The sequence below is a fragment of the Carassius carassius genome, unplaced genomic scaffold (assembly GCF_963082965.1).
Source record: "Carassius carassius unplaced genomic scaffold, fCarCar2.1 SCAFFOLD_56, whole genome shotgun sequence".
In the NCBI taxonomy this organism is placed as follows: domain Eukaryota; kingdom Metazoa; phylum Chordata; class Actinopteri; order Cypriniformes; family Cyprinidae; genus Carassius; species Carassius carassius.
This window is the reverse complement of record NW_026775126.1, coordinates 798,898-821,498: the sequence shown is the minus strand read 5'-3', so window position 1 is coordinate 821,498 and position 22,601 is coordinate 798,898. Positions and strand designations below refer to the sequence as shown.

Here is a 22,601-nt window from a genome sequence, read left to right as displayed (position 1 = left end):
CTAACGTAATGTCTCGTTCCCGCCTCTCGATGTTCCGATAGTAACCGGAGACGTTCCCTTCTCGAGACGGTAACTCAACATTATGTCAGCTATGACGTACAGTACAGACCAGAAGTTTGGAAACATTACTATTTTTTATGTTTTTGAAAGAAGTTTCTTCTGCTCATCAAGCCTGCATTTATTTGATCAAAAATACAGAAAAAACAGTAATATTGTGAAATATTATTACAACTTAAAATAATTGTTTTCTATTTGAATATACTTTAGAGAAATTATTTATTCCTGTGATGCAGAGCTGAATTTTCAGCATCATTACTCCAGCCTTCAGTGTCACATGATCATTTAGAAATCATTCTAATATTCTGATTTATTATGAGTGTTGGAAACAGTTCTGCTGTCTAATATATTTGATCAATAAAAGGTTAAAAAGAACTGCATTAATTAAAAAAAAAAAAAATTCTAATAATATATATTCTAATAATATATTTTCTTTACTATCACTTTTTATCAATTTAACACATCCTTGCTGAATAAAAGTATTGATTTTATTTAAAAAAAAAAATAAAGAAAAAAAAATTACTGACCCCAAATTACTAACCAGTAGTGTATATTGTTATTACAAAATTAAAAAAACAATTATTTTAAATTGTAATAATACATCACAATATTACTTTTTTCTGTATTTTTGATCAAATAAATGCAGGCTTGATGAACAGAAGAAACTTCTTCCAAAAACATTAAAAATAGTAATGTTTCCAAACTTTTGGTCTGTACTGTTTATAGGAACGGTATTTTTTATTTTTTTCAATTCAATAGCACTTTTTACAATACAAATCGTTACAAAGCAACTTTACAGAAAATTATGTTTCTACAATATTTAGTAGTAGCTAGTAGTTTGTGCACGTTTGACAGGATTTTAGAAAAAATAAAAAATTATAATAATAATACAAGACGTAGTCAGCTAGACGATGAACTATCAATATTATTAATTAATAGTTATTATATGATGCAGTCACACTTGTAGCAATATTTGTTAGTTCTGCTTGATTCAGGGTCAGCATCATCTGGGGTCCTCTGAGGGTCAGCATCATCTCTTCTCAGGTGTTCTGGATCCAGACTGGAGCTTGTGTAAATCCTAGTTACCACGGGATGTAAATCCCGTGGCAAAACATAGAAACAAAATAGAGACATCATTAGCATAGCTGCTGATCCAACAAAGTAAAATTAGTTTAACCCAAGCTAAAGAATAAAAATGCAGATGCAACTACACTCACAATTTAAGAGATACATTATTCGAATGCTTGGTGAAAGAGACGTGTTTTTAATCTAGATTTAAACAGAGAGAGTGTGTCTGAACCCCGAACATTATCAGGAAGGCTATTCCAGAGTTTGGGAGCCAAATGTGAAAAAGCTCTACCTCCTTTAGTGGACTTTGCTATCCTAGGAACTACCAAAAGTCCAGCGTTTTGTGACCTTAGGGTGCGTGATGGGTTGTAGCGTGGTAGAAGGCTAGTTAGGTACGCAGGAGCTAAACCATTTAGGGCCTTATAGGTAAGTAATGATAATTTGTAACTGATACGGAACTTAATAGGTAGCCAGTGCAGAGACTGTAAAATTGGGGTAATATGATCATATTTTCTTGACCTGGTAAGGACTCTAGCTGCTGCATTTTGGACGACCTGTAGCTTGTTTATTGACGAAGCAGGACAACCACCTAGAAGTGCATTACAATAGTCCAGTCTAGAGGTCATGAATGCATGAACTAGCTTTTCTGCATCAGACACAGATAACATGTTTCGTAGCTTGGCAATGTTTCTAAGATGGAAGAATGCGGTTTTTGTAACATTGGAAATATGATTTTCAAAAGACAAATTGCTGTCCAATATAACACCCAGATTTCTGACTGTAGAGGAAGTAACAGTACATCCGTCTAGTTGCAGATTGTAATCTACAAGATTCTGTGTGGTGTTTTTTGGTATAATAATTAATATCTCTGTCTTATCCGAATTTAATTGGAGAAAATTATTTGTCCTCCAATCTTTTACATTTTTAACACACTCTGTTAGCTTAGATAATTGGTAAGTTTCATCCGGTCTCGTTGAGATATAGAGCTGAGTATCATCAGCATAACAGTGTAAGCTAATTCCGTATTTTCTAATAATATTACCAAGGGGCAACATGTATATTGAAAATAGAAGGGGACCTAGGACGGATCCTTGTGGCACTCCATACTTTACTGATGACAAATGAGATGACACCCCATTTAAGTAAACAAAATGGTAGCGATCGGACAGGTAGGATCTAAACCATCTTAGAGCCTGCCCTTGAATACCTGTATAGTTTTGTAATCGATCTATGAGTATGTCATGATCTATGGTGTCGAACGCAGCACTAAGATCAAGTAAGACTAGAAATGAGATGCAGCCTTGATCTGACGCAAGAAGCAGGTCATTTGTAATTTTAACAAGTGCAGTTTCTGTGCTATGGTGGGGCCTAAAACCTGACTGAAATTCTTCATACAGATCATTTTTATGCAGGAAGGTGCTCAATTGAGCAGACACAACTTTTTCTAAAATTTTAGACATAAATGGAAGATTTGAAATAGGCCTATAATTTGCCAGTACACTAGGATCTAGTTTTGGTTTCTTAATAAGAGGCTTGATAACCACCAGCTTGAATGGTTTTGGGACGTGACCTAAAGATAACGACGAGTTAATGATATTGAGAAGCGGTTCTTCGGCTACAGGTAACAACTCTTTCAGTAATTTAGTGGGTACAGGATCTAATAAACATGTAACACAACAAAGCCTCAAAGCTCTAGCCTGCACCACATCTAACCTAGCCAGAACAGTTTTGGAAGCAGATCCATACAGAAAGCACCCATAGTCAAGGGCAGATCTGATCATGGCCTGAAATTTGTTTTTTTTTTTTACTAATTGATGGTGTAGCCATTGGAGCTTTGCGAACCCCTGCTAAGCAGGGTGCTATATCCTGGGCAGAGGGCACAGTCATGGATACCTGCTTTAACTGCATTTTTGTCGAAGTTAGGTGCCACTGATATTGTGTATTAAAAATCTCTGTTCTTGGGGTATGCATTAAGTGGATGGACGTGTGCAGGGCAGCTCTTTTTTTTTTTTGCAGTGTGGTGACCGTACTTAACACTGATAAATGTGCTCATTTAAAAATTTGGTTTAAGGGTTAAAGCTAAACTGCAGAGGAAATACTTTGTATCAATTTTTCGCTGCTCCATCAGATCAGGTTTCAGATGCAATGACTAAGCAGTTGTGTGATGTTAGGCAGAGGTGGAAAGTAACGAATTACATTTACTCGCGTTACTGTAATTGAGTAGCTTTTTTGTGTACTAATACTTTTTAAAGTAATTTTTTGAATCTGTAATTTTACTTTTACTTAAGTATATTTTGATTGAAGTATTGTACTTCGCTACATTTTAAAACACATTAATTACTGAGTAAAAAAAAATAAAAAAAAAAAATCGCTCCCTGGAAACTACGTCAGTAAATAATGGGCAGGAGGGCAAACTGGCGCTAAAATCACAAGAAAGATGCAGACGGACAAAACAGGCGTTAGTGGTGCAGACACCGCTGAAAACGAAACCCCGTCATATTCTGAAGTTGAACTCGAAGGAAATGAAGTGAACCCCTGGCCATATGTATGCTCTATTATGCAGTGTGAGCTGTGCTTGCCTAGGAAGACCAAACTAGCAGCTTATAAAATCTCGACAAGACATCAACCCTTCGCAAGAATGTAGAGGTAAGCTAAATAATTGAATCGTTGCATTGGTGGTTAAAATGAAGCTTTGACATTTTAGCAAGAGGTTTTGCACAAATTAGCCAAAAAGACAGTGGTGAGGAGTGTGCTATTTTTGTTTTAATGATGTGCGCGCGCATTTATAGTGCTTTCTTTCACTGTGTGATTCAGTCTCCTAAAATGCATTTAGAATGATCACAAAATTGAAGATATAGGGGCAGAAAATTCACATATTTATATAATTTCATATATTAAATCAAAATCACACAAAGAATGCCATCTTTTCCTCCAAAAATCATCATGAATATATACATACATATATATAACAGTTCAGTAAACAAGTTAATTAAGAGACTTGCGTTTTAGACACCATATTGCCTTTTTTAGCTCTATTTCTACAACAGAAAATGATCCAAACACAGCCACCAAAGCACAGTTTTGCTTCTCTGAGCAACGTGACAGTGTTTCGTTCCTGAATGAATCAACCGTTTAAAAGATTCGGTTCAATCGCAATGACTCACTTATTAACAGTGACTTGCTGACACATACAGGCCATTTTAATTTCACATTTAAAGTATCTTTTGATTTTTTTTTTAATCATTTCAAATGAGTATTCAACATTTTATGTCTTGTACATCAAAACATTATTCATGCATTTGTAACTGCAGGTTAAATGCATTCTTGTCCTGCACTAAACAGTGTAATACATCTAAATGCCACTTCCAGTGAATCTTCTGCATTTCCTTGCATTAAAAGATGAGTTTGTTGATACTGATTTGCCTGGTAACAGCCCAAATGTTTTATTATTCTAAATAACTGATTCCTTTAATTAAAAACAACTAGTTTGAGAGTAATAGACCTATCCCAGGGGTGTCAAACTCAGTTCCTGGAGGGCCGTAGCCCTGCAGAGTTTAGTTCTAACCCTGCTCCAGCACACATATCATGTAGTTTTCAAATAAACCTAAATGATTAGATTAGCTGGATCAGGTGTGTTTAATTAGGGTTATATCTAAACTGTGCAGGACTGTGGCCCTCCAGGAACTGAGTTTGACACTCTTGGCCTGTCCCATTTTGACTCCCTCCCACTGTTAAAATGTAACTAAGTAATTTTTACTCTGAGTAAATTTTAAATGAGCTACTTTTTACTTTTACTTGAGTAGATTTTTAGACTGGTACTTTTACTTGTACTTAAGTAAAATTTCATTAATGTAATGGTACTTTTACTTGAGTAGAATATTTTTGTACTCTTTCCACTTCTGATGTTAGGGAACATTATCATTTTGAATTGGGGTTTGAGGAAAAAATGCAAATTTGTCGCAGATAAGGCAGGCGGTTAGAACTAAATTGGCTGAAAGAAAATTTCTCCCATCAATAGCTTCAATGGATGAGTTGGAGCCTGAAAGTGCTTCAATGCCACGGGCAAGTCTGGGTGAGTCACCATAATCTTGGTATTACCTTTTGAACAACAAAAAGAGCTGTTAGAAATGCAACAGAGAGAGAGAAGCTGAACGTCAACTAGAATATAATAAAATGAAAGATGATTGAGAAATTGCTTTAGAACGTTTTAGGTTGATTGCAGAAGGGAAAATTATTGGTGATATCGATGTCCCGATTGGACCAGCACGCACCCCTGATATCTCTAATATGGCCAGATTGCTACCAAGGTTTAATGAGAAAGATCCGGATGTGGTGTTTTCACTGTTTGAAAGTCTGTCAGATGATTGTGGTTGGAGTGATCCTGAACGAACATTGTTACTCCAGAACGTTCTAGTTGGAAAAGTGCAGGAGGCATTTATTGTGCTTTGTCGGTGCCTGAAAGAAAGATTTATAAAAACGTGAAAGATGCTGTGCTTAAAGTATGATTTAGTTCCAGAAGCATATAGACTTTTTTTTTTTTTTGGAAGGGAGAAAAGCATATATATATATATATATATATATACACACACAAACAAACAAACACATTTGTAGAGAGTATTCTAATTCTGGAAAAAGAACAAAATCACTCATTTATACATTTTTGTTACTTTATTTAGGTACATTCATTTAAAATAAAAAATTCATTTACTATAAAAAAATACTGTGATTTTTGAATGTTAATATAAGAGAAAACCTCTAACACTGTTTTACCAATATTGTTATGAGACCTATGTCTTTTGGAATGTTTTTACAAAGATAACTCGCTCGACAAACTTAGTTTTTTTTTTCACACCAAAGAAACGATGGCTGCATTCTAATCAGAAAGATTAATGCTTTCAGAGGGCACTTCTAAGGGAGAATAATTGCGAGGGCCAATCTGCTATATAGTTTCAAACTGAATTTGTAATAATAATAAAAAAGGCGAATTATGTAATAAACTTAAACTTTAAGTCTTTTAAATCGCTCAAAGTGGATAGTGAAATATTCTAAAGTAACAGGGCATAGGGTCGATAACTCTGAATAGAACACAGCCCAGGTGCAGCGCAATTAATGACATCGACACAGCAAACTAACGACGAACTATGCCTCTAACCACAGGTGGAGAGCTGTCGTTCCAACGACAAGTTTGCGAATATTCGTTTGAACTACGGTTTCGGGAAACACCGAATCTTTGAACTACGTTAACGACGGAAATTGCGACCATAGTTGGCTAACAATGCTTTTGGGAAACGCACCCCAGTATACTGTAGCTGTTTGTGTTTGGTGTGATGTGCCGCCACCTGTGGTGGTTAAGAGTGTTCCATCTATCTCATCAGGTGCTGATTGTAGCCTGCAGAGCTTACCTGAGGTGTTTACTGCCTGTGCAGTAACGCGTGCCATGAACCGTGCCTCTGGAACTGAGGTTTTAGAGAAAAATTGTAAGCCTATTGTTTTGCCAGATTTGCCATCTTCTGTCATTTAGTGATTTTGTTGTAGCGCAGAAGGAGGACTCAACATTGAGTGAACTGTTTGCTGGGGTTTTGCCTGTTGAGGAGCGACATAAAGCAGCGAGGGGTTATTTTGTTCAGGGTGGGCTGTTGTTTCGTAAGTGGATGCCTCGGATTAATGATATGTTTGAGGATCCTGTTTTCCATATAGTAGTGCCTGTGAAGTTTAGAGACTTGATACTACTGACGGCGTATGGTGATATAGCGGGCCATTTGGGGGCGCGGAAGACGTATGACAGATTTATGAAGTACTTCTATTGGCCTTGCCTAAAGAAGGATGTGACATGCTTCATTAAGACCTGCCATACATGTCAGTGAACTGGAAAGCCTAATCAGGTGATCAAGCCTGCTCCACTTTACCCTTTTCCAGCTTTAGGGAACCCATTTGAGTATTTGCTAACCGACTGTGTTGGACCATTGCCTCCATCTAAGTCAGGGTGTGTTTACCTTTTGACTGTGATGTGTCAGGTTACCCGGCTGCCTATGCGTTACGTACAATTTCTACCAAGTCGGTGGTGAAAGCTCTCTCTGTTTATCTCCATCTTTGGCATCCCACAGATTGTCAGAGTGACAGAGGCTCCAGTTTTACATGATGTATGTTTTCAGAAGGGCTGGAGCAGCTGCATGTTAAACATCAGCTCAGTAGTGCTTATCACGCCCAGAGCCAAGGCTCTTTGGAGCGTTTTCACCAGACACTCAAGTCACTGCTTGGGGGTTACTGTGTTCAGCTTAGCAAAGACTGGGAAGGGCTTCCTTGGTTGTTGCTTGCAGCACGTGAGGTAACACAGGAAAGTACGGGTTTCTCACCTAATGATTTGGTGTTCTGGCATAGAGTTTGGGGGCCTTTAGCTGTCCTGCAGGATAATCTGAAGTGTCCTGAAAGTCCTACTAACTTGTAGGATTATGTGAACGGTTTTCGCCAGAAATTGTTCTTAGCTTGTGAGATGGCTGTAGAAAATCTAAGGCTCAGAAGAAAATGGAGAGTTGGTATGATCACCTGATCTGAGCTGAGCTGAGAGTATTCAGTCTGGGAGATCAGGTTCCGGTGTTGTTGCCGATAGCCGGTTCTCCCTTTCTTGCTAAATATGCAGGTCCTTACACGGTTGTTCGGCAGGTGTCAGACCTGAATTATCTAGTTTCAACTCCTGACCATAGGCGTACTACGCAACCTTTTCACATTAATCTTTTGAAACCTTATTACAGTAGGTCTCCGGTTTCTGGGGCAGCAGAGACTGGTGATCAGGTTAAGTCAGTTGCTTTGGCTGCAGTTGCTGGGATATCTAGTTTCTCTTCCCATAAGGTGGCAGCGGGTGGTGATGAGGATGTGGTTAGCCAAGAGGACTGTGTGCTCCAGCCTCGGTTGAAGAACTCAGAGAAGTTGTCTGAGTTGGACACACTACTAGGGCTGTGCGATTTAATAGAAATCGTAATAAAATTGTGATTTGAGTGTGCATGATTTCTAAATCACTTTATAGCACGATTTTCTGCGGCCCCGACCTCCCGCAGTATGCTGTGCGAACCAATCAGAATGCAGCGCACCTAAGTGGAGTGGGAGAACAGAACAGACTATGCTTATCCCTAACTCCATGTTCACACACACTGTCTGTGATGCGTAGCCTTTTTTTTTTTCGAGCCAATGTTAAAGGATTAGAACGTTCACACTGCATGCAGTAAAAGATGAGAACTGGAGGGGTTAGAAATAGAAAGGTGCGAAAAGATTTAATATCTTGCGCATGAGCATAGAGAGAGTTGTGAGTGCACAGGACACAGGTTGAGCGAGAGGGGACACGTTTTAACGCAGTGTGTATCTGAGCCTTATACAGTCTATGATCTGAGCACACGCATCTGGTTTTGTTAACAGAGCAAAGGAAATCTGCATGCGAGCGGATAGACTCACGCTCGCGCATTATTTTAATGTGCTGTCGCGCTACAATAATGCGCTCTCGTTGCTGCTTCTGAACCGCGTACACATTACTTACGGTATACGCACTGCAGAAGGAGTATGTGTGAACCTTGGGCAATAAATATATTGGGCAAAAAACGACACCTCAGGCACCGCTACAGTGAGCTCTATGACCAATGCATGGCAAAAAAAAAAATCCCTGGACACCTTTGTTTTTTTTTTTTTGCCATATGTCTAGACATTTTGTTTGACATCTTTACTTGGTGATTATTTTGACTTATGTCTGTTCTAGAGACATGTTACAAGTTTTTTTTAATAAAGCTCTCATTGGTTTTCTTTTGGAAATATGTTTAAAATTTATACTGAATGCATTTATGACTGTAAAGCATGTCTGTGTGTCAAAATCGTGATTAAAATCGAAATCGCAAAATGTATCAAAATCGTGATAGGTTTTTTTTTTTGTCCCTACACACTACTTGGGCATTTGTCCAAGGAGAGGGCATTTGAAGTTGAGTCATTGAATTTGAACTTTCCTGCTTTGTTTTCAGACACACCGTCGTGCACTCACTTTATCAAACATGACATTGATGTGGGTGACACTGAGCCGATAAGGCAGAGGTTTTATTGGGTGTCATTAGAGAAACAGCAGCACCTAGAGGCAGAGGTGAAGTATCTCTTGAATAATGGTTTGGCAGAACCCTCTTATTTCAGCTTAGACGTTTTTTAGGAATGGTGGGGTATTACTGTGACTGTCACGGCTTTGCCTGGCTCCTCCTCCTGCCTGTGTGCTGCGTCTGTCTCCTACAGGTGAGCTGGGCACAGGTGTTTGGAGTTGTGCTAATCAGTTCGCTATAGATGAGACTGACAAGGAGGGGACTGCTGACAAAGCCATCTTCATTACTGACTGTATAAAATCTTTTCTGTTAAACTCTATTTATTTAATAAATCTGGTATCTATTGCTATTCCGCGTGTGGTCTTTCCCTACTCTGTTGCTTGCAAAATTAATTTGACATGAACTAAGAGAAATGAACTAAGAGAAAACATTACCATCTACAGCCGCGAGAGGGCGCTCTATGCCGCTCAGTGCTCCTGTAGCCTACACTGAGCGGCATAGAGCGCCCTCTCGTGGCTGTAGACGTTAATGTTTTCTCTTGGTTCTAAATAAATGCGACTTATAGTCCAGTGCGACTTATATATTTTTCCTCTTTATGACATATTTTTTGACTGATGTGACGCCGCAAAATACGGTAGCTGTTTTACATACAGTATTTTTATATTTAACGTTAGTATGTATGAAAGATTATTTTCTTTGATTATTGGTGATTCCATATGCTCACTCTCTGTGTAGTTATGCTATGCTATGACAAGAACAAAGAGTCTCTCTCTTACTCCACCCATGCACGATAATACCGTATATTGTCGATCTTACAGGCTGACGATATGTCGATTTTAAAGATGACTATATCACCCAACACTATTGTGTCAGTTAAATTCAGAGTGTAAGTACATGGCCATGGAAATGTAGTACCTTGCAACAGAGAAGACCCACCAGAGGGAATGGCATTGAAAATGCTGTTGCTCAGCTTGTGTCACGTTTCAGTCAAGGGGGGGGTCTGAATCCAACTCATCGCCCAGCAGTATCAGGAAACTGCCTTCTTATGTGCAGCACTGCCTGCAGAAAGAAAAACGTGTGTTTTGGTATTTATTTTGTTCGCAGGTCATTATGGGTCGTGTAACTATGTCATTATCACATGTTTCTTCTTTTCTAACATACATCATACGGTATGGCTGTGTAATGCATTAAACTCATGATGTAATATGGATGTAACAGAGCCCAATTATTTACACAAAATGTAACCTTACCTTTCCATCCCTCTGACTCTAACACGCCCATGGTCAGCTCTATATACATTCATTTTGCAAAGAATACAGTATATATTGAGAAACACAGGTTCAAGGCCAGGATGGTCTGTCATGCATGATATTGTATTAGGCACTTTTCTCATTCTTCTTGTGCCCTGCAAAAGAAAAAAATCATAATGGTACTGTTATTTACAGCAATCTTTCATACTTTGGAAGTAGCAGAAAGCACACACATAGGTTGAAAACATTTCTATCCAGTGTACTTGTGAAATACATGTGGTATTTCCCTGCGACATATATTTTCTCTCTCGAGGGCCATGCGTGCACAATTTCCACAAGTAAACCTGTAAAAAAAGATTGACCTTAGAAGTTTTTGTTATTATTAGGCTAAATCCTAATCACAGTAAAGCAGCGGAGTAATAAACATGACATTGACTATATTGAGTGGCTTCTATAGTGTACTTTTGTTGGCAAAATTGATTTTAATAGGCTAACTTACTGTAAAAACTTCTCCAAACAATACATTCACACGCTACACAGTTCACTGTTTTTGTTCTTGATTCAATGTGAAAAACCTATCATTGTATAGTTATATGGTGACATAATAATTTACATGTTTTTACCATGCCCTAAAATTGTGACTGCTGACGTTTGTAAAGTTAATGCTATATGCTAGTTAACGTTTAGGTTGAAGAACAACTATTCCTCAAAAATCGGCATCATTATCTGAAACAGGCTCAAACATGTACAGTTGAAAGCCAAATCTCTGAATTGTCACGCTGGATGTCAGACCTGTTTGCTGTCGCTCTGAGCTACTGTGATGAGCCAGCAGTGAAACAGCCAATCAGAGCAGAACTCATTACTATTCATTACCCTTCTAATTAAAGTATAAACTGACCATTTAATTCTAGGACCAATTTCTAGGGTTGAAAATGGACCTGTAAAACCATCTGGTTGTTTTAAATAAGCCACAATACCCTCTATGTAGATATAGGAGACAAATTTAAAATATTATTTCAACACATTCTAGGGCACCTTCAAACACAATTGTAAATAAGTATGAAGAATGGTATTGGTTTTATTTTTAGTTATAAAAACATTTTTTTATTAGCATATTTTTGTGTTTTGCTTTGGTACCGAAATTGGTACCAAGAACCGTGGATTTTTACTGGTATCGGTACCGAATACTGAAATTTTGGTACTGTGACAACACTAATGTAAATCATCTACTATTTCAAGATGTATTGCAATGGCATTGGCCTGTCTGCCACATTAGATAGAGAAGTACTAGAGCTAGAGCTGCGTTTTTGATTAAAAACGTAGTATTTTTTTTTCTTAGTCCATTTCAATACATAAACATTTCTTTAATTATTCCATCCAAGTGTCTGCTATTTTCACAATAAACAGATGCATTTATTTATTTATTGATTTATTTAGCTAATAATTATTTCAGCATAAACTTGTACATTTAATTTTAGTTTTATTGAATTCATTTATTTATGTATTTGAGTAATTTGGTCCTCCATAGTAAAAAAGTATGTGTTTTGTGTTCATTTCTACAGTGCCAAAAGCAGTATACAGATACTGGTAATGTCCAAGCTAATCAATAGAGTGGTCTTTCATAATTAAGCCCCAGGGCTTGTTTAATATCTGGTTTCAGTACCAATTTTAACTTACTACTTAAGCATATTTAATTTCAAAATGCTCAGAAAAGAGTGAAATATAATGTTGTTATTGTCTTATAAAATTAACATTTTCTAACATAAATTTTTTTGTGTTTGTTTTTGCAGGATGTTGTCAAGTTGCCCCCTTTGCAACTTAGATTATAAAAATCTAAGCCAGCACCTGAAAGTGACACACCAGGTCAAAAACAGTGAGGAACTGAGGCTCCTGCTCGCTTACAGCTCTGGGAGGTAATCACTCTAATCAGTCTGTCTGTATGTTTATTTTCTAGGAATGTGACTGTTCAGATTTAATTAAGTTATATTTACAACACTGTAAAATTAAGATAACAATTAACAGATCCCTGTCATCTGATTATTGATCACCCACACCTGCACTCAACAGTCAAGTATGCTACATGAACACTCTCACCTCAATCTATCATTGTCTGGTCTACCGTTCACTACCCTGAACTGTATTTAGACCAGGGCTTGAAAACGGAAAAAAAATTCAATCGGTTCACTCCGAGCAGAATCGATATTTTAACGTTTCTGTTCTGCGTTCCTCTGATATTATTACCGTTCCAAAACCGGTTCGGGAGGAAGAAATACCGGTTAATAACATTATATTTTAAAAACAATATTATTTGCCTATAATTTGCCTAATAATAATAATTTAATAATAATAATAAAGTATAGCGTTTTCCTTACTCAAAAAAAGGAAAAAAAATAGAGATCTAAAGCTTACAATTTACAGCTTGCACCAGATTTTGTCCAAATGTAAACTAGGCCTACTTAAAAAAAAAAAATTCTATCAACACTTTAAAAGTATTTTTAAGATATTTAAAAATTTTTGCTGCATTGTTAAAAAAAACACTTGTATAAGAGAGTAAAAAAAAAACATAAGTCGCGGCTCACATAGCATTTTATTAGCCCTATTACTTTCCGAAATAATGAAGGCTAAAATGCCTGTAGTCTAAAGCAAAATGTTTAAAAACATTATAAAAACAGTTATTAGTTTCTCTTCAAATCAAATCCTCTAGGGTTTAGGCTATAAAAACCTCAATCCAAAAACAAATTAATGTAAGCTGAAGCTGACGCCTACCTCTCTCAGATGCTAAAATGTTATTTAATATAAAGAAGAAAAGAATAATAGTAAATGTATAATAAGTAACGCTGTATATGCGTCCGACAGTCAAAATAGCCTAATGTTTGTAAACATTTTGTGTCTGCATTATTTCTATTTCTGAATGAAATAATTTTTTTTTCTCTAAAAAAACTTGTATACAGGTTTCTCTCTCTCTCTAGGCTATATATACAGGTCCTTCTAAAAAAATTAGCATATTGTGATAAAGTTCATTATTTTCCATAATGTAATGATAAAAATTAAACTGTCATATATTTTAGATTCATTGCACACCAACTGAAATATTTCAGGTCTTTTATTGTTTTAATACTGATGATTTTGGCATACAGCTCATGAAAACCCAAAAATTTCTAAAATCTCAAAAAATTAGCATATCATGAAAAGGTTCTCTAAACGAGCTATTAACCTAATCATCTGAATCAACTAATTAACTCTAAACACCTGCAAAAGATTCCTGAGGCTTTTAAAAACTCCCAGCCTGGTTCATTACTCAAAACCGCAATCATGGGTAAGACTGCCGACCTGACTGCTGACCAGAAGGCCATCATTGACACCCTCAAGCAAGAGGGTAAGACACAGAAAGAAATTTCTGAACTAACAGGCTGTTCCCAGAGTGCTGTATCAAGGCACCTCAGTGGGAAGGAAACAGTGTGGCAAAAAATGCTGCACAACGAGAAGAGGTGACCGGACCCTGAGGAAGATTGTGGAGAAGGACCGATTCCAGACCTTGGGGGACCTGCGGAAGCAGTGGACTGAGTCTGGAGTAGAAACATCCAGTGCCACCTTGCACAGGCGTGTGCAGGAAATGGGCTACAGGTGCCGCATTCCCCAGGTCAAGCCACTTTTGAACCAGAAACAGCGGCAGAAGCGCCTGACCTGGGCTACAGAGAAGCAGCACTGGACAAATTTTGCATGTCATTCGGAAATCAAGGTGCCAGAGTCTGGAGGAAGACTGGGGAGAAGGAAATGCCAAAATGCCTGAAGTCCAGTGTCAAGTACCCACAGTCAGTGATGGTCTGGGGTGCCATGTCAGCTGCTGGTGTTGGTCCACTGTGTTTTATCAAGGGCAGGGTCAATGCAGCTAGCTATCAGGAGATTTTGGAGCACTTCATGCTTCCATCTGCTGAAAAGCTTTATGGAGATGAAGATTTCGTTTTTCAGCACGACCTAGCACCTGCTCACAGTGCCAAAACCACTGGTAAATGGTTTACTGACCATGGTATTACTGTGCTCAATTGGCCTGCCAACTCTCCTGACCTGAACCCCATAGAGAATCTGTGGGATATTGTGAAGAGAAAGTTGAGAGACGCAAGACCCAACACTCTGGATGAGCTTAAGGCCGCTATCGAAGCATCCTGGGCCTCCATAACACCTCAGCAGTGCCACAGGCTGATTGCCTCCATGCCACGCCGCATTGAAGCAGTCATTTCTGCAAAAGGATTCCCCACCAAGTATTGCGTGCATAACTGAACATAATTATTTGAAGGTTGACTTTTTTTGTATTAAAAACACTTTTCTTTTATTGGTCGGATGAAATATGCTAATTTTTTTCTCAAAGTTGGGAATTATCAAAGGAGAGCTGCGGTCCTCGGTTGGGCAGGAAAGGCTAAGTATGCTGGCGCTTGAGTGTAGAGACCTGCGCGGCATGGATTCTTTATGTTATTTTCTCCCGCTCCCGCCCGCAAATAATCAAGTTTCGTCGCGCTACCAACTGCCAAATCCCGCGGGTAAAGTATAATTTTTTTTTTTTAATACATTGCATATTCTTCCTGCTGCTCTGTTATTTTTTCAATTGCTCCCCTGTTGAATATAAATTAAAAAAAAACAAATGTTTCATTTTATTTGCGTTTAATTAAATGGATGAAAGGAACAAACAAGGAACTTAGAACATAGAAATACAGTAAAAAGTAACAAAAGTAAATAAAAAAATATATCTATTAGGCTATAGTATAGCCTAAATAATTATATAATAATAATAAACCTGGATTTATTTCATGTTCAAAGGAAAATTAGCCTATACTACTTAAGAATGTCTTATTTTCTTAAAAACATTAAACAAACAAAAAAAATCATTTTTCCTCAATAACAAAATAGACCAATTTTAAAAATAAACGGAATTTAAAAAAAAATTGTAGACTACGACTAATGTAGTCCGTGCAGGAATAGCATGTCGTTCATTGATGAGGGCTTCAGATTAATCCGTCTCTGCCCATTTATGCGACCGCAATTACTGAAAGCCCTCTCCAATGGTGCGCTGGGAGCTGAAATGCAAAGTAGCCTACATGTCGTGTTACTTTGCTTAATCTCGGAAACTCTTGATATCACCTTTTCCACCACTGGATCTCTCGCTATTTCGGAATGGAATTACACGTCGCTGTCCATGGTTTCAGCAGCATCCTCCCATTCCGCAAAGTCTATTTTATTTTATTTTAGTCTATTATAAATGAAGGTTTATCTGTTTTTAGTAATTTTATTTTGCTAGATATTTCCCCTTTGCGGGAGTCCCGCAAATAACTTTATTTTCCTGCAACCCGCACACAATAATTGTACTGTTCTTCTCGCATGTGCGAATGCAATTTAACAGTCAGCCAAACTCCATCCATAAAGTACAGAAAAGTCAGGATTCATCTTAGTCTTTGTCGTTTTAATAAGATGCCATTGAGGTGTACATTATGAATTAGGAGTAAAACTGTAAAAACAGTAAACAAACACTAATCAGAATTATTATACAACAACCAAAGAATATGCATACAAGCAGCTCTGACTTATATCTGAAAAAAGGCTCAAATGTTATCAATGTACTCATTTTACTTAATGAGATTACCAGATAACCATAAATAGCAGCAAATACAAATATTAACTGGTATTGCGAACTTATTTTAGCAAAGTAGAATGAATCAACACATTGAGTGGCATATCAAATAAAGGCTAGGCTAACAGCTAGAGGCTACCACTAAAATCACATCAAATCAAAGCTCCGAAAGCATTCCACCACAAACAGCGTTATATAAGCATTATATAAAGAATAATTAACTTACAGATGATGCTTTTACAAACACAAATCAAAGGATGGCATCCAAAGATTAAGGAGAAACTGACTGTCTGAGAAATATGCTGTACTCTGAACTCACTTTGCATAGAACTACCACTAGGTGGCGTCAAACCTATTAAAGTGACAAACTTGGAGCAGAACACTCCCCGCCAGACATCCTAAGGATGTCTCATTTAATTCAACTCTCCTTAGACACCAGAAGAATGACCTCTGTAATTGGTCTGAGATATGTTACATCTTTTCCAGATCCACTTTTAGAAACTTTCAATTGAACCTTGCGCACTCTCCAATCAACACTTGTAAAGACTTTGGACACAAGAGCCATAGGCCACTTATTACGAGGGCTCTGGTTGTCCTTAAGAAGTACGAGATCTCCTTCTTGGATGTCAGGTTGAGAACTATTCCACTTCCGACGATTTTGAAGTGTTGGGAGATATTCACGTCTCCAGCGGTGCCAAAAATTGTCAGCAAGATTTTTCACCTGCTTCCACTGTTGTCTGAACATTCCATCACCTAAGGAGTTCCCCGGAGATGGAGGAACACCGACCTCATGTGAGAGACGATGAGAACCATGCTGCATCAACATTGAATCCAGGATCCTCCTCACTACTCCTATCAAATGCTCCCAAGATCCCCCGATGTGCGAAGCATGCGGTGGATTGAATTCCCATGAGCAAGAGCAGCTTGTGAGGTATTCTTGCATTTCTGGGTCTTTCCCCACTTTGGAGAACCCTAGTTCTTTGCTTGCAGATACAAAGTTAGTTCCATAGTCCGATCGGAATTGTTTAACGGGCCCTCTAATGGCAAAAAATCTCTGAATTGCGTTTATACAGCTGGAAGTGTCAAGAGATTCAATTAGCTCTATGTGAACAGCACGTGTTGACATACAAGTGAAGAGAATTCCCCAACGTTTGTTCTCTGCATAACCTCCTCTTGTGCGTCGAGCTGAGACTGAAAAAGGACCAAACACATCCAGACCAACATAAGTTGAAGGTGGGGATGGACTGAGACGCTCCTCTGGAAGATCAGCCATTTTTTGATTTTCTGTATTTCCACGCAGCTTCCTACATACTACACACTTATGTATGACACTGCTTATGGATCTTTTTCCATTGATTAGCCAGAATCCCCCAGTGCGTAGGGCCCCTTCTGTGAACAGATGGCCCTGATGCTTCACTTGTTCATGGAAGTAACGAATTAGTACGGTGGAGATATGATGTCGTCCAGGTAAAACAATGGGATTCCTCTAATCACTAGTCACGGGTGCGTGTGTTAGACGGCCACCAACTCTGATTAGTCCATCTTCGCCCAGAACAGGATTCAACTTTATTAATGGACTGCTCTGAGAGATTTCGACATGTCTCTTGAGTGCACTATACTCCTCAGGAAAAACAGACTTTTGGACTGAAAGAAGGATGATCTTTTTGGCTTGGACCAACTCATTCAGGCGGTCGGATTGATTACATCTATGCCAGCCTATATGTTTACATGTCTGCCCTTTAGTCACAGAATGAAAGGAGTGTGCAATATGGATCAAGGACGTCCCTGCTCTCAACAGAGATTTCCATGTAGAAAAACGTTCAAACCGTTTGGGGTTGAGTGGTTTCTCAGTTACACTTGTGGCAGCAGTGCTCACATGTGGTAAAGGACGAACCTCAGAATCTGTCTGGATTTACCAGCTCAAAGGTCTCTTGCACAGTGAAAGTACTTGTTGAAGGTTTATAAAGAAATTCAGGTCCTGTCAGCCACATGGAGTTTGCAAGAAGAGAGGCTGGAACAGACCTTGAGGCACAGTCAGCCGGATTGTGCTCGGTAGGCACGTAATGCCATTGCTCAGCATTTGATGACTGCCTTATTCTCTGGACACGATTGTGAACATAAACATAGAACCTCCTACTTTCATTGTGTATGTAACCCAGTACGACCTTGCTGTCGCAGAAAAACTTTACAGAGTCTGGTTTAAAATCAATCTCATCCAAGATTAAATCTGAGATCTCGACAGCCAATACAGCAGCCCAAAGCTCTAACCTAGGGATAGTAGGTTCATCTGGTGGAGTTAGTTTAGCTTTACCTAGAATGAAACCAACATTAATCTTTCCATCTTCATGGGTAGTCTTGAGGTATGCTACTGCTCCAATGGCCTTGAAAGAGGCATCTGAAAATATTGCCAGCTCTGTAGATTTTGCTTTTGAGAGTGACTTCAGGCTGTACGTCCTCTGAACATGAATTCTTTCCAAGTCTTGCAGTGAATTTCTCCACATTTCCCACTCTCTGCATTTCTCTTCAGGGAGGGGTTCATCCCAGTCATCTGTTCCTTTTGACAATTGTCTCAACAGGAATCTTCCATGGATCATGACAGAGGCTGCAAAGCCTAAAGGGTCATATAAGCTGTTAACAGTGGAGAGAATGCCACGTCGAGTCAGAGGTTTGCTATTATCTGGTAAATGGATTGTAAAGGTGTCTGTTGATATTTCCCAGCTCAAGCCAAGACTGCGTTGAGCAGGGATGGTATCATCTTCGAAATCAAGATCTTTGACACCTTTTACACAGTCTTCAGATGGAAAGGCTGCCAACACCTCCGGGCTGTTTGACATTATCTTGTGAAGCCTTAAATTTGATTCGTCCACATAAAATCTCTCCTCACAAAGTTGTAGGTGTCAGTTCCATACACAAGCTCTCCTTCTTTGGCAGCCCGACGAAGTCCGTAAATCGCCACTGCTGGGGAAGGGCTATTTCCAAATACATGGACTTTCATCCGGCATTCAATTACATCCTTGTCGAGATCATTGTCACGGAACCATAAGAACCTCAAATAATCTCTGTGTTCTTCCTTCACTGTGAAACAGTGGAACATCTGCTGTATATCAACAGTCACAGCAACTGGCTCCTTTCTGAATCGAATCAGGACACCTAACAAGCTATTGTTTAAATCTGGTCCAGTCAGAAGGACGCTGTTTAGTGAGAGACCCATATATTGTGTACTGGAGTCAAACACCACTCTAATTTGGTTGGGTTTTTTAGGATGATAAACCCCAAAGAATGGCAAATACCAACGTTCCTGGTCATCACTTAAGAGAGGAGCATATTCATGATCATTTTCAAACAACTTTTGCATAAAGTCTGTGAATTGCTGTTTCATCTCTGTTCTCTTGAGCAAAGTGCGACGGAGAGAGTAGAGCCGAGAGACAGCATGCCCTCTGTTATCGAGAAGTAGTGGCCTTGGGCATCTGAAAGGAAGAGGACCCACCCAGCTATTGTCACTATCTCTGAAAAAATCGTTGTCCATGATCTCCAGGAAAAGATGATCCTCAACAGAAAGAGCAGGCTTGTTGTCATCCTTTGTGCGCTTGAACACAGAACAGCCAAGGTGATTTCCTTTGTTTGTACATGCACCCTTGTAGATATGAGGGATTCCTTGTACTTCAGGCGTGAGATTGAAACTATCCTTCACGGTGATGTGACTTTGACATGGGGAAAAATATGAGGTTCTACCATTGTCCAGCACATGTGTCTTGTAACTCAACACAGTTGGTTTGTGAGAATCACCCAAACATACGTCTCCAACTATCAGCCAGCCTAGATCGGTTTTAATTGTAAGTAAGTAAAGTTTATTTCTAAAGCGCTTTTCACAGATAAAATCACAAAGTGCTGTACACAAGAAAAGTAGAACAAAACAATAAAAATGTATATACATAAGTCAAATCAAAGTAACACTACTGAAAAAACCCATCAACCAAAAGCTTTCTTAAATAAACAAGTCTTCAAATCTTTTTTAAAAGAGACAACAGAGTCTGCCAGACGCAGAGACAGAGGCAGGGCATTCCACAGTCTGGGGGCAACAGACTGAAAAGACAGGTCCCCTCGGGTCTTATAGCGAGTTTTTGGGACCATAAGCAGGTTCTGGCCAGAGGACCGAAGAGTGCGGCTTGAGGAGTACGGGGTCAAAAGGTCCTTGATGTATTGTGGGGCCTGACTGTTTAATGCCCTATAAGTCAACACTAAAATCTTAAAATCAATCCTGAATTTTACAGGGAGCCAATGGAGAGCTAATAAAACGGGAGTGATATGAGACCTTCTGGGGGCACCAGTTAGAAGTCTAGCAGCAGAATTTTGAACCATTTGCAGTTTGTTCAAGGCTGACTTATTCAAGAAGGTAAAAACAGAGTTGCAATAATCAAGTTTATCTGGCGTCTCACTTTATGGACTCTCAGAGCATCACGACCCAACAGCATGAGGATCTGGGCATTGTCATCCATTTCTGGAATCTCAGAAGATATATTCTTTTAAGATGAGGATGATTTCGAGCAATCTCTGGAGTAGGTATTTCTACCCTGTTATCCGGAATATCATTGCACTCAATTAGAGTAGGTAGTGTCAAGCTAATATCACCGATAACAGGCTCTATCTTAAATCCATCAGCTCTCCTTCCAGAAGCTTCAATAGTTCCAGCACAGGTTTTCAAAAGATATGGAGAAGCCTGACTATTTATGCAAAAAAGCTAAAAAAAACTCTGACCTCACTAGAGACCTGTTACTCTGGTCATCGAGCATTGCATACATCTTAACAGCGGCTTCTGGACTGCCCTTGGGATACACTCTAACTAGGCATATCTTAGAACAAGATTTGGCTGGTGAACCTTCACCACATATCTTGGTACAGGCGCTGTTCACAGGAGGTGATGGACATTCTTCCTCCCCGCCATGCTCTGAAGAGGAAATGGAAGGCTTTGAGACCCATGGTGCTGGTCCTGGGTGGAGGGCAGCAGTGTGATCTTCACTGTCACATTCTGTACACTTGACAACAGTTTTGCAATTACGTGCAATGTGAGAAGAAGACCCACAACATCGAAAACAGATTCCATTCTCTTTTAGGTAGGCCTTACGTACCTCCAATGGCTTCATCCGGAAACTGCGACATTTTCTCAGTGGGTGAGGTTTCTTATGTATCGGGCAGTTCTTTGAGCTTTCATCACTGATGCCAAAGTCCTTACTAGGGTAGGACTTTTGCGAAACATCGGTTTTATGAACAGAAATTGGTGTTCTCTGATGTGTTTGTTTGCTCAAGAATTTCTCTCCTCTAGGAAAACTAGCAATTGAGAAGCTTGGATCATTTCTGGCTTTTGCCTCGTAACAGACAAAGCTAACAAAATACCAGAATGGAGGAAAAGAGGCATTGTACATTTCTTTGTATTTCATGCCGTGTGAAAGCCATTTCTCTTGAAGAAAGTGTGGTAGCTTTTCAACTATGGGATTTACTCCTCTAGCGGTGTCCAGATATGTTAGGCCAGGGAGATAGCCATCTTGTTTAGGCACCTGTAGTTCTGTCAAAAGATCGCCTAACTCTCTTAATTTGACATAATCCTTGCTAAGAATCTTAGGAAAATTTTCTAGCCTTTGCAGGAGTGCATTTTCAATTAACTCAGGAGCACCATAACATTCTGTTAATCTCTCCCAGGCCACGTTTAGAGCTGCCTCAGGATCACTGACATGGGCTAATCGTAATCTTTTCACATGGTCAGATGATTCTTTGCCGGGCCACCTAATAAGCAGGTCCAACTTTTCACCAGCAGTCAGGCCTAGGTCCTCTGTGGTTCCAACAAAGGCTGATTTCCATACTCTCAGGTCGGTCATCAAACTTAACCAGACTTGTATTTACAAGCTCACGACGTGCTAGAAATTTAGCAAAATCCAACATACCCGAGGCTGCATTCTGGTGAATTGGTGTTGATTGTGGACATACCATGACAGGTTCCCTCTGAGAGAAACATGAAGTACATGGGTCATATATTTCCTGCTTAACCTCATTTTTGACTGACTGATCAAGTGGCTGAGATGGCAGTTCGTTAAACACATCCTGTACACAATTCATCTTAGAGAGATGGTGAGCAGTACTGATAATGTCCGAGTCTTCAGGATACAAATTGTTACTGAAATTTGAATTCTGCATGTCTTTTTCTTTTGGCTTATCTAAGTCCACTCGAGTTTGAGGCTCAACATAGTCTTTGGTGCGCTCCACTCTGGTTTGTGAAGACACAGAGAAGCCAGCACTGGAAATACAATCATCAATCGCTTCCACAGCTGCTTCCAGTACTTCTGCCTGGGCCAGCGCAGCAGCTTGTTCCTTTTCATGTTGGAGCACTTCCAAATCTGCCTCCATTTTAGCTTTGTCCAGTTTATGGGTCATTTCTAATTTAATTTTGTCCAGTTTAATTGCATTCTCTTTCTTTACAAACTGTACACGAGTACGTGCTGCTTCTGCTTGAGCCCGTGCAGTGGCCACAGCAATGCTAGCCGAAATCCTTGA

The 22,601-nt window shown here is 39.1% G+C and overlaps 1 protein-coding gene across 1 annotated transcript; it reads right to left on the bottom strand.

Annotated features, from left to right (window-relative positions):
* On the bottom strand, window positions 1-21,215 carry LOC132136865 (uncharacterized). Its single transcript, XM_059547405.1, has 5 exons — window positions 21,185-21,215; window positions 20,814-21,003; window positions 20,085-20,283; window positions 1,302-2,183; window positions 1-57 (listed from the first exon to the last, which is right to left on the bottom strand). Exons 1-5 carry the CDS (start codon window positions 21,213-21,215, stop codon window positions 1-3), a joined length of 1,359 nt encoding a protein of 452 aa, XP_059403388.1.
* Between the last annotated feature and the right edge of the window lie 1,386 nt (window positions 21,216-22,601).

Coding starts and splice junctions, on each gene's coding strand:
- LOC132136865 (XM_059547405.1), bottom strand. CDS start 21,215: ATGTCGCAGTTTCCGGATGAAGCCATTGGAG. Junction 20,284..20,813: donor AGTAACAGGTCTCTAGTGAG/GTCAGAGTTTTT, acceptor GTTGACTTATAG/GGCATTAAACAGTCAGGCCC. Junction 2,184..20,084: donor CTCTGCGTCTGGCAGACTCT/GTTGTCTCTTTT, acceptor CTATTTTCAATA/TACATGTTGCCCCTTGGTAA.